Below are 16,184 nucleotides of genomic sequence, written 5' to 3'. Positions count from 1 at the left end.
ACGGACCAGAGCACTTTAACCCCTGCTCAATTTTATTTAGTGGACTACCATCCCTGTCATCAACCCCAACCCTGCGCCTCTAACGACTACTGAAATTCGGAGAGCTCCAAGCTTGCTTTCAGCAAGTAGTGGGCTAAAGCGGCGCGAGAAAACGAGCCTCCTACTAGAACTAGGAGATGATTTCATACGACACACCAAACTTGACCAACTCTCCGATATAGCGAGTTATACTATCACGCCATGGCTCCTACAGCCCCCATGAATATAATACCGACCCCGCCGGCGTCAGGATCTGAGAAAGGAGCGCCTCCGCCGTGGCAGCAGCAGCAGTTTCAAGGTGCACCGACGCCCGAGCAGGTCAAGGCGCTGCAGGAGGAGGACAAACGGAGGGCGGAGATCAAGGCCCGGGCCGGCCAACCGAACGCGGGTGTGGGCGAGGTGGTCAAGACGATCAGCGCCGACGATTTTCTCAAGGTCCACCAGGCACCGTGCTCGCGAGATGGGTTTCTGCAGGGCATAGCCGCCGGTGCGGCGGTTGGTGGGCTGCGCTATGTGATCGGAGGTGCGCATTAGCCCCCTGACAGCGGCGCTCGCCGTATCTTTGATGTGGAAACGAGTACTCTAAACTAACACCACTTGACGCACAGCCCCGATACCTAAATCCGCAAATTGGGCGGTGGGAGCGTTCGTGCTCGCCGCGACAGGCTCGTACGAGTACTGTCAGTACAACCGGAGACTACAACGAGAAAACATGAAGAGAACCGTAGAGGTATATACCCAAAGAGCAGCCGAGGCGAAAGCGAAACAAGAGGCAAAGAAAAAGGCCGATGAGGAAGCAGAAGCCGCAAGATTAGCAACACAGAAGAGTTGGTACAAGTTTTGGTAGTTTCGTCGACCAGGGCGCAGTTTTGAAAAAAGGGATGGGATGTAACGCTATTGTGACATTATGTGTAAGTATATAGAATATTGCCATTTCTGTGGTCAATTAGTTGAAGCCGCCAGTGTTGCACATGGGTATATATTGGTATTCAAAGAAGAGCAGCTTTTGTCATATGGCCTATGCGTATGCCTTCATCTGCAAGCCAAAAGCGCCATCTTTGTCAAAGCCGTCCGTTATACATAGATGAAGCCATGCAGGCGTCAACTCCAAGATGAACTCATCCCTTTAACCACGTATAAAATAAACCAGGTCCTCTCCGCACCGTTTGAACTACCAGGACCGGAAAAGATGTTGCAAATCCAAAACGCCATATGCGCTCCAAACGCCAAAGCCTCATCAGCATTTCATAATTTCATCAAGTGGTGATTACGACGGTGGGTTCAAATTCCGTAAAACGGACCCTCCTCGCCGGTGGCTCGGGGGACTGCGTAGGGTTTGCATCGCCATCCGGAACCTGGGCTGCCTCGCTGCCCGATTTCGGACTTGTTCTCCTACGCAATGTCCTCCTAGCTCGTGCCTCTCGCTCTTCTCGTTTCTTGTACTCGGCAAGCTGCTGGCGCCGCTTCATGGATCGAGCGTGGGCGATGGCAGGCGTGGGTCGAAACCCGATCCCGTTGATACCGACGCCATCGTCGTCCTCATCGTTCGGGTCGTAAACCGTAATCTCATCCTCGTGCCAGGTCAAAGCCGCGCGCACAGGATCCACCACTTCCATGTCCGAGTCCTCAGTAGCATTCCCATCGCCGTTGGTTTTGGCAGCGACTAAGGGTGGGCCGGCTTGTTGACGACGCCCCTTGAACACCGAAATGCCACTGCCGGTTTTACTTTGCGCTACCTTGCCGCCAGATAGGCCCGCGATTTTCAGGTCCGTGGTGCCTGAATCTCTGGCAGGGCTGTTCGCTTGATTTTCTGGTGATTTGTCCAGAATTGGGGTAAATACGCTCGACGTGTGGGTTAGCGACGCGCCAGCCAGTACGGCGTCATGTTTGCGTGGCGTGGTTTCTGTAGCGTCTGGAAGCTTTAATCGCTTGCGCATGGCCGACCCATCGTCGGCATGTCCCTCGACCGACACATAATGCATTTCTTTGCTGCTGCCAAAGCTTTCAATGGCCGAGCGTTTTGCGGCACCTGATGTGCTATCCGCGTCGGGAGGTTGTGATGAAGACGCCAAAGTCCCTGCCCCGCTATCGGTTGCGACAACGCCCAGGGCAAGCCCCTGGAACTTGCGGGCTACCTTTGAGCGCGGGCTGCTGTTTCCATCTTCGCAATCTTTAGCAGGGAGCTCAAAAGAGAAATTTGATGTTTGATTTTGCAAGGCTGGTGTGTGGGGTCTGCTGTCCAACGATAGCTGGTCTCGTTTGCGCTTCGGTGATGTTGAAGCTGCCAAAGGCGCCGTCGGTGGTTTCAGTGTTGCCATTGCTCCTATTCGGAGCCTCCACCCGTGCGGCGGCGATCAGTTCTGTGGATATCCAACCGCAAGATCAAGGATTTTGTACTTGAAGTGAGTATATGACCTCGAGCATGCTGCTCGCAGTGCACTGTGTAAAAGTCGCTGTTCGGACAGATAGAAAGATGATTGTAATGCTAGCTTGATGCGGTGGACAAAACCAAGAATCAATAGCACACATGTCATCAAAGGAAACTGACTGTGCAGTGGCTGACAGTCAACGTATGACTACGCCTGGTAAAAGAATCCAGTGAACGAATTGTAGTGTGGAACTTGTTGACGGGCCATGAGTCTCAGTGTCTCAGTAAGACCGCAGGCTGAATTAGGAATAGATAAAGTTGGCGGGAGAGATGAAGGACAGTCTGCCTCTCAGATATGATTTAACGGACTGTACTGCCGCCGCCATGTCATTATCTGGCGGCGCCTTTTCATTCTAATAGCTTGCCAACAAATTGATCAGGCGCAACTTGAGTCCGCCACAGCCAGGTGCCGATCTTGGATTGGAACGGGCAGGCATGCATCCCCGCACTGCATGTACCGAAAACGGCAGCGACAAGCAAAGAGGTGACACGCGAATGGAAAGACAGGGAGGCTGCTATCTAACCTCTTACGGCATTTGAAGATAGGTGTCAATCGTATAAATACCTATTCTACAAGTCATGTCGCATTATGCATTGAACTGCACATGATTCAATTATCAAGGGCGATGGTATTAATATAGCAGGTTGCTCAACCCCAGTACGATGGATTGCTTCTGAGTCTGCATTGGCGCGCATAGGACAGGGACGATGATTATCCACAGCAGTAGCTACCCCGCAGGATGGCGCCCTTCCCCGCCGAGAAACCACCTCGTTGAAGTGACGAGGGGCAATATGGTAGGTTGGTGCCTTTGTCTCCATTGCACCACACCTCTTGTGAGATCATTGACACCAAGACTCGGTTGCCATATGACAAGAATATCAAACATTAGGCTGAATTGTGCCGTGGAATAGAAGTGGGTATTTCGGGCGAAACCTGTCGATAGATCCAGCCTGGCTTTCCTTAATAGAGAAATCGATTCTACTTAGCTCAGCTGCTCCTCTTCCCCATCTTCCCCATTGTGATCACTGCTTTGATACTGCATCGCAAGCCTGGACGCTGAGCCTCAATAATCCTAGTTAGCTCGTAAATACATACTGCACACATCTCCCTTACAACAATGTCTCTTCACGAGCCGATCAAGCTCCTGCCGCTCGGCGCAATCATCCAGTCCTTCAAGGTTGGTGACGTCGACATTGTCCAGGGTTTCCCCACTCAGGAGCTCTACGAGAAGCACAACAGCCCTTACTTTGGCGAGACCATTGGCCGCGTCGCGAACCGCACCAAGGATGCCAAGATCAACTCGCTAAACGGCGGCAAGAGCTACACCCTCACGGCCAACGACGGACCGAACAACCTGCATGGAGGCGTTGTCGGTTGGGGTAAGCGCGTCTGGGAAGGGCCAAAAGCTGTCGGCATTCGCGACATTCCCGGTATCGAGGGGCTGGTCGGCGGCGAGTCCGTCGAGTTCTCGTTGACCAGCGAGGACGGCGATGAAGGATTCCCAGGCACCGTCAAGGCCAAGACGATCTACACGGCAGGCGAGCAGACAGTCGATGGCAAGAAGGTGACTGTTTTGGGCATCGAGTACATTGCCGAGCTGGTCGGAGATGCCGAAGAAACACCCATTAACATGACCAACCACTCGTAAGCCTGACCCGCTACCTCTGTGACTGTTGGCAAAGCAGGTTTAGAGTGCTAATATATCTCAATACGGCTCGCAGATACTTCAACTTGACAGGCGGCCCCTCCATCGCCGGCACAGTGGTTGAAATCGCGACCAACGCATACCTCCCAGTCGATGACGGCGGCATCCCTACAGGCGGCGTTGGCGCATTCTCCAAGTTCGAGGGAAACAAGCCCTTCACTCTCGGCCCCCAGGAGCCTTGCATTGACGACTGCTTCATCGCCAACGACAAGCCAGAGTCCGTCCCTATTGACACCTCATCGTTGCCCCTGAGCCGCCACGTTGCCGCGCACCATCCAGACTCGGGTATTCACCTCGAAGTGTACAGCACTGAGCCTGCGTTCCAGTTCTACACTGGCAAGTACATCGACGTGCCCGAGGTTGGTGGCGTGCCAGCCCGGAAGGCGCGGAGTGCATTCTGCGTCGAGCCGAGCCGTTATGTCAACGCTGTCAATGTGGATGAGTGGAAGAACATGACAGTTTTGAAGAAGGGTCAGAAATACGGTGCCCGTATTGTCTATCGCGCCTGGAAAGAGTAGGCTAGAGGGTAGCGTGGACTGCCCCTGGCTGGCCGGAGCACAAGCACGATTGAAGCCTGTTGGCTAGTAATACTTTACTTAGTCCTTGATAGTCTTTTGTTCCTGAGCCCCGTAATATAGCATGATAGGTCATTCGTATTCATCATCTGGTATCCCCTGTGCGACCGTCGGTGCCTTGGCCTCTTGCTTACGGAACAAGGTTGCAAGGAATTCACCTGAGCTGGCTTCATCAATACTCTTGTCTTCTCGCTTTTTCAGAAATCGAGGGAATCGCAGACTGAGACCCCTTTCATCGCTGATCAAACCGATTGCGGCAGTGTATGTAGGACTGAGAGTTATGTCCGCAAATGCCATCTCCCAAACCTCTTGAGGCTCGAACCAAACATCAGGCTCTGGACCCGAGTACTCCACAAAAGCTGGCCTTCGAGCTCTCGTGTTCTGTCTTTCGCCGTCTTCCTCGCCGTCATTGTAAAATGCTCTATTCTCTTTGTAAAAGGCATCCGTAAAGCCTGACATGCATTTGGTGACCGCCTCAAGCGACCCCGTCGCCTCATTACGGACGGCGAGGAGGATCGGAGACCACCACTTGGCTTTCCTGCCCTGGCCATGCCAGGCAGCAATGGGAATAAGGTCCAGTGTATCAAATGTTGAGTCGTAGTCCTTCTTCACCTTGAGCCACGAGTCGAGGCGTTTGTCGGGTTCGTAAGTGGCGAGCAATGGCTTCCTTCGTGTTCTCTTGGGCTCGGCATTATCAGCCCTTGTCTTCGTTTTGCCTTTCGCCTTGGCGGTAGTAGTTTTGGAGATTTTCTCTTGCTCGTCTACTGGCTCAGTAGTACCGTCACCTTTGTAGGCAATATCGGGCAAGTTGTCCAATATCTTCACCATCAACCCTTCGCACTTCTGATCGGTAGCAGCCTTGAAAAACTCCAGCACAGCTTCGGAATCTTGTGATGTTGCGTCTATGCTCTTGACCCAAGTGAAGTTGTGAGGAACCTCGATGAACAGGGACTTTAACAGCTCGCGGCGCTCCCTGAAAGGTCTATTCAAGAGTGGCTGTCCGTTGAGTAACATAAGATCGAACGCGAACAGGCATACATTGACTGTAATGCTACCAATTTCAACGTCCTTCCGGGCACGATTGGTCAGTGTCTGGAAGTTCTTGAGATCTCCCGTCGTCGAGTCGACGGCTACAACTTCTCCCTCCAGGATGAAGCTTGAAACACCCTCTCCCCTGATCTTGGGGATGAGCGCAACAAGATCAGGATATTTGTCAGTCATCAACTCCAGATGTCTGGAGAATATTGAGACTTTTCCGTTTTCGTCGCAGTGGACTTGAGCTCTTTGGCCATCATACTTGAATTCACAAGCAAAATCACGCCCCTGAAGTTTTGTGAGCATTTCGCTGAGATCTCTGGTGATGCTTCCCAGCATAGGTCGCAGCGGTATATGAATTGCTAGACCGCAGCGCACAAGCAGCTCGTCCGTGATGCCAATCTCCAAAAGCACCGGAACAAGGTCATTGTAGTTGGGACGCCTTGCAAAGCAAGCCTTGACGAGTTCTTCGCCTCGTGCCCAAACTTCGGCAAGTTCTTCTTTCTTCAAGCGAGCCAGTTCCTTGGTATCTCTGGTTTCGAAGTCAGCCCCATAGGGCTTTGATAAGAGAAAAGCCCTCGATAACGCGATGAGCATTGTTGTCTTGACTGCTCCTATCCGTAGCTAGTAGGGACAAGAAATGGTTAGTTTCTACACATTCAATATCCAGCTATGTCACCATAGCAGAGCTATCACAAGCGTAAAATTGTGAGAAGCTTACATGTTGACAGAGGGTCCGAACAATAAATCTGCTTTCCTCGCCTCCTCGGGCATCCTGTAATAGCCTGTCTACTATTTGCTGCTTCACGTTGACACTTCCCTGGCCCTGGCTTTGAGCGATTTTAACCAAGGACTGGAAGACACCTTTTATAGTAAGTGGTTTGGGCTTTCTCAGGGTGAAGTTCTGTTTCTTCTTGGCCTCGAACGCAACGTCGCCCGGATCGCCATGTTTGTCGTAGATGGCCTTGAGGCTGCGGCTGTCTAGACCGCATACTTGTTTCAAAGCCTTTGAAATTGCCGATCCACCAAGGCCCAGCTCCAGCGAGATATATGGCGGCGAAATGGAGTTTGTAGCCAGCCAGACCTATAAAGTGGCAGTTAGTGGCAATTCAACCAGCATAGAGATGCAAGTGATCGAGATGAGATAAGTAGCATTCGGGAGACAACAAAGAAAAATGTTGAGAAATAAGCAGGGGCGATGAAACGGGTAGTAATTTATCCCAAATTGATATCCCTTTATTTTACAAAAAAACCATGGGCGCACGAAGAACGTATAAATGCTTTGGAATGGCGAGGTCATGGATATAAAGAGGCGATGCTCACCGCTGGTAGAAGACTGTCTGGGTCTGCTTCTATAAGAATCCTCAAGCAATTCACCAGAGTATCGACAATCTTGATGCGACTGGTCGTGGCGCTTACGAGCACAAAACATCGAGTGAGGATGGCGTAAGAGGCATTGCCACCTTCTGCATTCCAATGAGCTTTCAGTTTGGTGATGTATTCTGAAACGTTGAATGCTAATGGACTTTCGTCTAGAGGTATTACGGAGGAGATTGTGTCCTCAGCAGACGCAACAGACTGGAGAGTGAGTGTGTTGGTCTTTGTTGAATTCGCAGTTACAGTAAGGGCGCTACCGTCGGCTAATGGATTGTCGGTGGCGAGAGTAGCATCGTCCAAGTTCGAACCATCCGCATTTCGTGCAGCAACACCCTCGCTCTCCTTAGATGATACACCTTGGGCTTCGTTACGAACAGTATCCTCCCTGTTCCATTCCGCTTGCAGTTTACGAGCAAGCTCCTCGTCACTCAAGACTTGGCTAGATGTGGCGGTATATTCATTCAACGGTGGCTCTGGGGGCTTTTGCTTCTGCTTGGCAAAGAAGTATTCTAGCCCTCGAGACGGCGTTGGCTTGGTGTCGCCATTAAGCTTCCTCTTCTTCGCAGGGCTGCCCATCGTTGTAGTGTGATGGTTGCAAGTGTTATTGACCACACAGGATGATCATACTGGTAATTGTGAATAACCTCAGTGATCGTGAGAGATTTTCACCCGTACATTGTTACTGAGGCTGATAATTGAGATTCGGGTAGCATGTTACTGTATCAGCCCGGATAAAAGCTAAGCTTCCTTGCCTGACATCAATGTATGGCACACAAACAAACATGTAACTTCTCTGCGCGCCAATCAATTGGTGAGGTCATTCTATTCACCAACTAGCCACCAAATCACGTGGCAACATCACAAGCGCGCTAGTCCTAATCGAGCCAAACAAGCATTTTCACACACGACGAAATTGCGCCCCACCATACGCGAACTTTCCAAAAAGGCGCTGGCCTGCCCCTCGCTTGAAGACGACGACAACGAACGACGACGAGGCTCGACGACCATCCCTCCACCCGACACCTCCATATCACAGAAGGGGACACCCACATATTCAAGATGCCTCGTCTTCCCAACAGCGAGGACCCGCCCGAGAGGCCCGACTTCATCACCAACATCATCAATGGCCTCGAGAGGTACAACCCCGAAGCCGTTGGCACACTCGAGCAATACCTCACAACACAATGCGAGGAGAGGTTCTGCGACTGCAATGCCAACAGGACATTGCTGAAGCTGTAAGGATACCCGAAGGCTTGCACCAGTCGCAGTTTCCTGATTTTGGTTTTCTCGACTCTGGACCCGCAACTTGTCCAGTCTGCCCGCCTTCCTATGATGCACGATTAAACGTTTCCTATTACCTGACTACATCCTATGATACCGGACCGACTTGCGTTTGCTCGTCCGCGGCGCAGGTTGGTCCGGCTCATATGGAGCTGAAGTCAACTGTGACCCTGATTATTCTCCTTCCAGCGCGGAGCTATTTACACGATCATGGACACCCGAGGTTATGAATCGGAAGCTAACAGTTTACCTACTCCCCCTCGCCCAACCTGACAGGTACCAACTTAACCCAGACCGTATCAAGGACGAGGTCATCACCAACATCCTCGTCAAGGCCATGACCCTCTTTCCCTCCCCACAATTCAGCCAAGCCCTGCACCTCCTCAGCCCATCCGCCCTCTCCCAGCAATCTGAGCTCTCAGAGGCCGTGTCCAAGCTGCGTGCCCTCAACAACCAGCTCGAGGGTGCCCAGTACGCCCGCTTCTGGGCCACTATCGAGAGCGACGACCTCTACGCCGATCTCACCACCGACATTCAGGGTTTTGAAGAGATGGTGCGCCTGCGCATCGCCGTCCTGGTCAGCCAAGCATTTAGGGAGGTGCAGCTTTCGCTAATGGAGCAGTGGCTGGGTCTGGACGAGGCGCCGCTCAAGACGTTCATCACGGAGGCTTGCGGGTTCAAGATCGAGGGCGACATCGTCCAGATTCCCAAGAACCCCGACAACGAGGCGAAGAAGGCTGAGATTAGGGAAGACGTTAACGTGGAAATGTTCTCGAGGGTTATCAGGAGGGCATGGGAAGAGGTTGCATGAGGGTCTTGTGTCGGGGCATGTTATGGTTTACGACGCAATAGATTTTATGATACCAGCCATCGTTTCGAATCCGAATGTTGCTCATGGGAAGGGTATAAAAGGTTGGGACAAAAGCCATGCGTTCAGGTTGAGGCGGAGTTTATGCGATCTTGGTGCTAGTCGATGCCGTGGAATGTTACAGGGGCTATGAGCTATTGAAGCCATGCCTGCATGAACAACAAGTTTTGTTGTGGACGAATTTGCTGGGTATATATGGCAGATCCATTGTTACCTAAAAGCCACCGGCTCCGAAGCCATTGCCATGTTTATGATATTTTTCATGTGTGTGATCGCAACCATACTGGACTACCTCTTCATTGTGAGCTCCTCCCACTGCACCCCAGCCCATTCCTCCACGTAACCAACCTCAGCCTCGCCTACGCCTCTTTCCTGGCAATCTTTGGAGCAAACGGCGACGATCACAGTACCCCAATCCATACCATCCAATCCGTCCTCCTCCCGCTCCAGCTCCGTGATGGCATGCGGCGCAAGCTGTACCTCAAACACCCTGCTGGCACCACAGTTGGCACAAGACGGTATCTTGCCAGCCTCCAGCGCCTTTCCAACCTTGTCATCCTTGCTGTACAGCAACGGGCTGCCGCTGTACTCGTAGCGGATGACCTGCTCCGGGTTCTCACCCACGCGGTCCGCAAACTTTTGGAACTGAGCATCCATACTGCTCTCAAAGACAACCTTGTCCTCCTTGCCTCCGGAGCCGCCGGCAGTATCGTCAATATCCATTGAGACGGTGGGCACGCGCGGCATCGGCGTCGGCTCGAGAGTTTCGTACTCAGCATCCGAGATCCACGAGACCGGGTAGGCCTTGGGCTGCGCATCCTCCGCGGGCCACGGTTCCGGCGGGGGTGGTGGTCCGGCGGGGGGTTGTGTGTTGTTGATGTTCAATTTCTCTGCAAAGGTTGCCGGGAGAGTCTTGGTCTCGGCTTCTAGCTTTGCGGGTGCTGCCTCGGGGGCAGGTGGTGCTTCGACTTTACTGCTGGCGGTGCTGAAGGGGTTTGCTCCTGCGGCTGGCTGTGGTTTTGTTGAGAATGGGTTTGCAAAGGGGTTTGCGGCACCGGAACTGGCGCCAGTAGATGGTTTGACACCGAATAAGGACTCGCCTAGTCCTGTGCTGGGCTGCGCGGGTTTGGCTGCCGGGGGCTTTTCCACCGGGGCCTTTGCCGCCGCCGCAGGAACATTCGATAGTGCAGATGCCTTTAGACCTCTAAGGGCACGAACTGAGCCCTCCTGTCGCCGGCATGACTTTTTCCTGCAAGCGAATACATAGAGTCGCCTCTCATGGCCTGGGAAACGGTCTGGGAGTTCTCCGTTAAGCTGCAGTAGGAGGACCATAAGGTCCTTGCAGACTTTGCATTTTGCCAACGCTGCTGATGGCGGCTTGTCTGCTATTATCCAATCCTAGTGATAAATGTCATGTTAGCCGTGAAACTTTGAGGAGCGTTTTAAGTGGCACTTACAGGACGGCCACCGAGACGGCTAACTGTTTCTGCTCCTGCTTCCTTGGAGGTATATCCAAGAAGAACATCAGTCTCGGTGTAATCCTCCCCCTCTCCTGAAGAATCACTATCGTAGTTGACCATTGTGTATGGCCTGGCGCATGAATAGAAAATTCGTTTGTTGATGTTCAGAAATTCCCTAAGCAACGGAGGCGTCGCATTGGTGGGGCTAGGGACTTTTTTTTGTGAGCGCGACGCGGGGCAAAAAAAGAGAAGGGTGGGGTGGAATTGGTCTATGTAATTTTGGGGGCAATATATGAAAGCGATGAAGGGTAGGATACCGCTACATAACTTTCCTTTCTAGACATTGTCGGGTGTTGGTGTTTTAGGATGTGTCGGTCATCATATGCTCTGTCACTGAACAGTGGAACACAATTACGCTGTCTACCTCCTTTTTGATCAATCCATATCTACCATATAACGCCTTGGGGTTGCAGAGCTATAGGTACATTGGTATCGTGTCTATGTGAAAGAGACGCAATTACTCCTCTGGACCATCCATGCCTGGGCCAGGTCCTCCTTGTCTACCCATCTGTCGTGCCTTGAGCATCTCATCACACAACAAGAGGTTTGATGCGATGCTAGCGCTTGAAGCAACAGAGTTCCTCAACACCCTAAAGGAGTCGTAGACACCCTCCAATGTTGGGTCCATGGTACCACCGGTCTGCAGATCCAGGCCGAAAGCGTTGCCATCGGCAAGGTCGTCTTGCAAGTTGGCCACTGCAAAGGTGGGTTAGTATTTCGCATTAATACATAAGCAGAAGAGAAACACGTACATGATTCTTGGATATCGTGACCGGCGTTCGCCGCAAGAGTCTTGGGGATGATGAGCAACGCATCGGCAAACGCCTGGACACCCCATTTGCCCTTTCCCTTGACAGTCTTCGAGAAAGCGTCGCTGCGGAGGTGAGCAGCGCACGCAACCTGGAAAGCACCACCACCGGGAACGACACTCTTGTCTACAATGGTGTTGTAGACACTTCGAAGGCCATCCCGGACAGCGTCGGTGATCTGAGTGATGGTATGCGCATTCGGGCCCTTGATAAGCAACGTGACCGACTTGGGGTCTTTGACCTCCTCGATAAATGTGTACTTCTCCTCTCCCAACTGCTGCTCATAGACCAGGCCAGCCCAGCCGAGAACCTCAGGTGAAAGATCCTCAACACTGTTCTGGGCCACGCCTCCGGCGATAAGCTGCAGGCGCTCCATGTTTCTCCTCTTGGCTCTCCGCAGGGCAAAGATGCCGTTCTTGGCCAGAACATCAAGCGAAAGAGGGTCAATACCCTTCTGGTTAACAATCACAAAGCTCTTCTTGGGATCGTTGCCGCAAACTTCCTTCTTGAGCTCAACAATCTTCTTCAGCTTGGCATCGACATGTCTGCGCTCACTCTCAACGAGCTTGTCGCGCTGTTCGGCGCTGTTATAGAAGAATCCAGAGTTGATCTCCGACTTCTCATACTCCAGGCCAACATTCAGGGTCAGGATGTAGGCATTCTCCAATCTCTTGGGCATGTCGGGATGCCTCGCTCCGTGGTCAAGAACAAGGCCCCGGATCAGTTGCGTATCAGAGGCCGTCCTGTGCTGCATCTTCATGATTTCCACCATGTGCAGGTCAGGCTTTGCGGGTGCCTTGTAAATGGCAAGGACAGCGTCAACAATATCCGGAGTGAGCTTGTTCGCAAGGGTCGAGTTGAGCTTGGTCGCCAGGGAAGTCCTAGCAACGCTAATCAAAAGCTCACGGTCGATATCGCGAGGGATCCTGAAGTCATCGAGGAACTAAATCGACAAGAAGTGATCAGTATAAACGATGGGTACCGTACGTATCGAAGACGCAGCTGCCAACCATCATACCTTCAGAGCCTCATTTTTCGCGATTTCAAAGCCGTCCGCAATGATTCTCGGGTGCAGGCCCTCCTGAATATGCCTCTCCGCCTGCTTCAAAAGCTCTCCAACAAGGAGCACAACAGAGGTTGTTCCATCACCGCAGATGTCGTCCTGTGCTGTGGCAGCTCTCGCGATCATTACGGCTGTGGGGTTTTGTATTTGCATCTCGCGAAGTAGAACGTTTCCATCTTTTGTAAGTTTGATCTATGCGCAAAGATTTCCGGTCAGTTGTCGATTGCGCAAGGCCGAGGGGTATTCGCTTCGATTCGTTTACCTGTCCCGAGCCGTCGACAAGCCTAGCGAAGGTCAGTTATAAATCGCAAAACAAGTGAGTACAGTAGTAGCGGCCTACATCTTGATGGTCCCAAGGGGGCCAAGGTTCGACTTGAGGACATCCTGCAGTCCCTCACCGGCGCTGATGTTGACTCTCAGAGCCTCGCCCCGCCGCTATATCCATCGTCAGTCACGGAACCCTGCGAGATGAACAGAGGGGGAATTTGTGTGTCATACCCTGGACTCGGCCTTGGGGTTGAGAAGCTGCGCCGCCGACATGGCTTTAGTATCTTTTGGTGTGGAGGCGTGTAAAGTCTGTGGAAGCAGGGAGTTTTTGCTTCGTTGAATGCCTGGTTGACGCCGTCTGATAGCGCCGTTCGCCGATGCGGGACACGAACTTTTTTGCTTGACGCCTGCAAGCTCTCAGAGCGGGACATGGCGGGCGGCGGTGACCAGGGTGTTTGAGCTTCGGCCAATCAGCGAAGACATTCTGTTGTTAAGGGGTACGGCGTACCCCGCCTCGGATTCGCCCACTTTACAGGTACCTTTCATCAGCGTTTTATGTTGTCCTCACTCAGCAACCCAGGCTACGGCATAGCGTAGATCAAGAACTCAAACGCGTTCATGAGTAGGCGAATAAATAATTGAGCAATCCCAACCCGTATTTCAGTCAAGGGATCAAGCGCAAACTGTAAAAAAAATCGAAGTCGTTCATCCTTTCATTTAGTCGTTGCGGGGATTATCTTGAACATGAGGCTTTCCGCAGAACTAGCAGTGCTTGCTTCGAGCTTGTGGATCTTGGTTGGAGCCGAGCCGGCTCCTACGGATCAACAATGTTCACCATTTCCAGGCGTCAAGGGCACCGTGACGACCTGCGACAAGCCTCAACAGATTGCTATCATCGGTCAGTTCTAACGACCCAGGCGTGAATAGTCATGTACTGTCACTTGAGTGTGACTTCGGTTCATATCTGGGACAAAGTATACGACAGTGAAGACTGTAGCTAACAATTCGGAATCAGGCGCTGGAGCTGCGGGAGCCTCGGCAGCATACCATCTCACGCAATTCGCCAGTGATGCAAATATTCCCATAAATATCACGGTTTTTGAAAAGACCACCCGAATCGGAGGTCGTACTCTCACTGTTAACGCCTATGATGATCCTGAACATCCAGTAGAGCTCGGCGCCTCCATTTTCATCGAGCTCAATCATATTTTGTACAACGCAGCCAACCACTTCAAACTTCCCCTCAAGACGCCAGGACCTGAAGAGGATGAGTATCTTGTCATCTGGGATGGCAGTCGCTTCAGATTTGAGTCCCGGGATAGCCAATGGAACTGGTGGAAACTCGTCAAGCTGTTTTGGAAGTATGGCCAGGCGCCGTACAAAGCCCAACAGCTCATGAAGGCAACTATCGCAGAGTTCCTGAAGCTATATGAGGAGCCTTATTTTCCGTTCCGCTCACTGACGACTACGGCATACGAGCTGGGGCTCACCAAGATAACGGGACTGACAGGCACGCAATACCTCGATCAGAATAATGTAAGATTCTTTTCTCCTGCTCATTTCTTTCTCCCTTTTCACGAGACTCATTTGATATAGATCGGTTCATCCTTTTCCGAAGATGTCATCCAGGCGGCCACACGTGTCAACTATGCCTCGAATCTTGGCCGCATTCATGGGCTTGATGCTATGGTAAGTCGGTCTCAACAATTTCCTGGATGGCGCTATTTCTCACAGATATATTATTGGGGTAGGTATCGATTGCTCCCGACGGTGCCTCCCAAGTCACCGGAGGCAACTGGCAAATATTCGACCACATGTTGAAGGCAACAAATGCTTCACTACACCTTAACACAACTGTTACATCCATTGAATTTGACAAGGCCGATGACGACTCGAGCATACTGGGTTATGTTCTCGAAACGAGTAAAGACAGCTCCGGTAGCATTGCGAGCAGTTCGCAACGCTTCGACAAGGTTGTCATAGCGACCCCTTATCAGTTTAGTAACATCCATACCGGCGAGGAGGTCCTGCAGCGGCCGATCGACGAAATCCCTTACGTCAAACTACATGTTACGCTTTTCACATCTCCTCTGCGCCTGAGCCCCGCATTCTTCAACTTGCCCGCCGATGCTGAAGCCCCGACTACTGTATTGACCACACTCGGCGAGGGAGACGATGCATCTTCAGGCGCGGGCAAGGCTGGATTCTTCAGCATCAGCAATCAACGAAGTCTCACCAACCCAGCAACGGGCAAGACTGAATTTATTTACAAGATATTTTCTCCAGAAAAGGTGACAACCGAATTCATGTCCTCACTGCTGGGCGTACAGGTTCCAGAATCAGTCACCGCTCAGAGGACTGAGAGTGAAGCTAAAAGCTGGAAAGGCACTGGTCCTGTGACATGGTACTACCCTCACGTATTCTACTCCTACCCGCAAGCACTACCGCGTGTAACATTCCAGGACCCAATACTGGGACCTGGCTTGTATTACACGTCAGGAATGGAAAGTTTCATTTCTACAATGGAAACAAACGCTTTAATGGGCAAAAATGTCGCAAGGCTTGTCGTAGACAGTCTTCTTGGGCACAAGGCAGACGTTGGAGAAGACAAGGACCGGGTCGTTATAGGAGAGCTGTGAGAGTTGGCGAAGCAGCTGGAGATTGCATATGCAAGATGTTTAGGAACCCATCGGTCCGTACAACATAGTGAAATGACAGGTCATATATATTTTCCAAAGCGTTTCATTGGATTTATGGATGTTTTCGGGACAGGTTATTAGTCTATCATATGGCTGTACAATGCCTAATTAAAAATATGGCTTCGGCAATAGCGTACGTTATCTTTTTTTTTTTTTTTTTTTGGCGTATAGATTAGAGTGGATATTGACCTGGTAGATTGATCTAGGTAGGTAGGTGCCTATTTAACATGAGAATTGACATGTTCTGGGAAGCAAAAAAGACAAAGTAGTGCAGAAGAAAAATAAGAACAGAGGCATGTGAAAACGTCATGAGCTAACAGTCAGACGTAGATTCTAGAAATAGGAATTGCCAGCTCATAAAAAAGTGGCAACACAAAGTATGGTCCCTTTCTTAAAGTAGGATCTCTTTGTCGTTATGGTCGAGGGAGCATTAATCTCCTGCGATGCCACTGACTTGGTGGCTACGCACTTGTGCTTCTTAGGTTCGCGCACAAGTCTCACGCAGGCTTACATACCG

The 16,184-nt window shown here is 51.5% G+C and overlaps 8 protein-coding genes across 8 annotated transcripts; 4 read left to right on the top strand and 4 right to left on the bottom strand.

Moving 5' to 3' along the window:
- The first annotated feature begins 89 nt into the window (after nt 1–89).
- MGG_03851 (uncharacterized protein) lies at nt 90–1,236 on the top strand. The gene is made up of 2 exons (XM_003719992.1): nt 90–562; nt 648–1,236. The coding sequence occupies exons 1-2, from the start codon at nt 241–243 to the stop codon at nt 884–886; spliced, it is 561 nt and encodes a 186-aa protein (XP_003720040.1). The 5' UTR covers nt 90–240; the 3' UTR covers nt 887–1,236.
- On the bottom strand, nt 922–2,838 carry MGG_03852 (uncharacterized protein). Its single transcript, XM_003719991.1, has one exon. The coding sequence runs from the start codon at nt 2,355–2,357 to the stop codon at nt 1,296–1,298; it is 1,062 nt and encodes a 353-aa protein (XP_003720039.1). The 5' UTR covers nt 2,358–2,838; the 3' UTR covers nt 922–1,295.
- Nucleotides 2,839–3,318: 480 nt separating this feature from the next.
- Nucleotides 3,319–7,941, bottom strand: MGG_03854 (DNA ligase 1). Its single transcript, XM_003719989.1, has 3 exons — nt 7,107–7,941; nt 6,505–6,867; nt 3,319–6,407 (listed from the first exon to the last, which is right to left on the bottom strand). Exons 1-3 carry the CDS (start codon nt 7,734–7,736, stop codon nt 4,821–4,823), a joined length of 2,580 nt encoding a protein of 859 aa, XP_003720037.1. The 5' UTR covers nt 7,737–7,941; the 3' UTR covers nt 3,319–4,820.
- On the top strand, nt 3,403–4,851 carry MGG_03853 (aldose 1-epimerase). The gene is made up of 2 exons (XM_003719990.1): nt 3,403–4,112; nt 4,190–4,851. The coding sequence occupies exons 1-2, from the start codon at nt 3,586–3,588 to the stop codon at nt 4,689–4,691; spliced, it is 1,029 nt and encodes a 342-aa protein (XP_003720038.1). The 5' UTR covers nt 3,403–3,585; the 3' UTR covers nt 4,692–4,851.
- A 143-nt stretch (nt 7,942–8,084) lies between the features above and the next one.
- On the top strand, nt 8,085–9,563 carry MGG_03855 (uncharacterized protein). The gene is made up of 2 exons (XM_003719988.1): nt 8,085–8,395; nt 8,718–9,563. The coding sequence occupies exons 1-2, from the start codon at nt 8,220–8,222 to the stop codon at nt 9,250–9,252; spliced, it is 711 nt and encodes a 236-aa protein (XP_003720036.1). The 5' UTR covers nt 8,085–8,219; the 3' UTR covers nt 9,253–9,563.
- On the bottom strand, nt 9,359–10,973 carry MGG_03856 (uncharacterized protein). The gene is made up of 2 exons (XM_003719987.1): nt 10,767–10,973; nt 9,359–10,707 (listed from the first exon to the last, which is right to left on the bottom strand). Exons 1-2 carry the CDS (start codon nt 10,887–10,889, stop codon nt 9,598–9,600), a joined length of 1,233 nt encoding a protein of 410 aa, XP_003720035.1. The 5' UTR covers nt 10,890–10,973; the 3' UTR covers nt 9,359–9,597.
- Nucleotides 10,974–11,096: 123 nt separating this feature from the next.
- Nucleotides 11,097–13,368, bottom strand: MGG_03857 (T-complex protein 1 subunit zeta). Its single transcript, XM_003719986.1, has 6 exons — nt 13,200–13,368; nt 13,042–13,136; nt 12,964–12,985; nt 12,657–12,893; nt 11,582–12,581; nt 11,097–11,525 (listed from the first exon to the last, which is right to left on the bottom strand). The coding sequence occupies exons 1-6, from the start codon at nt 13,239–13,241 to the stop codon at nt 11,287–11,289; spliced, it is 1,635 nt and encodes a 544-aa protein (XP_003720034.1). The 5' UTR covers nt 13,242–13,368; the 3' UTR covers nt 11,097–11,286.
- Nucleotides 13,369–13,567: 199 nt separating this feature from the next.
- On the top strand, nt 13,568–15,803 carry MGG_03858 (uncharacterized protein). The gene is made up of 4 exons (XM_003719985.1): nt 13,568–13,866; nt 13,984–14,504; nt 14,565–14,657; nt 14,720–15,803. The coding sequence occupies exons 1-4, from the start codon at nt 13,713–13,715 to the stop codon at nt 15,605–15,607; spliced, it is 1,656 nt and encodes a 551-aa protein (XP_003720033.1). The 5' UTR covers nt 13,568–13,712; the 3' UTR covers nt 15,608–15,803.
- Nucleotides 15,804–16,184: the final 381 nt, after the last annotated feature.

The sequence above is a fragment of the Pyricularia oryzae genome, chromosome 6, assembly GCF_000002495.2.
Source record: "Pyricularia oryzae 70-15 chromosome 6, whole genome shotgun sequence".
NCBI classification, from domain to species: domain Eukaryota; kingdom Fungi; phylum Ascomycota; class Sordariomycetes; order Magnaporthales; family Pyriculariaceae; genus Pyricularia; species Pyricularia oryzae.
Note: the sequence above shows the minus strand (reverse complement) of the source record. Positions and strands in the feature narration are given on the sequence as shown.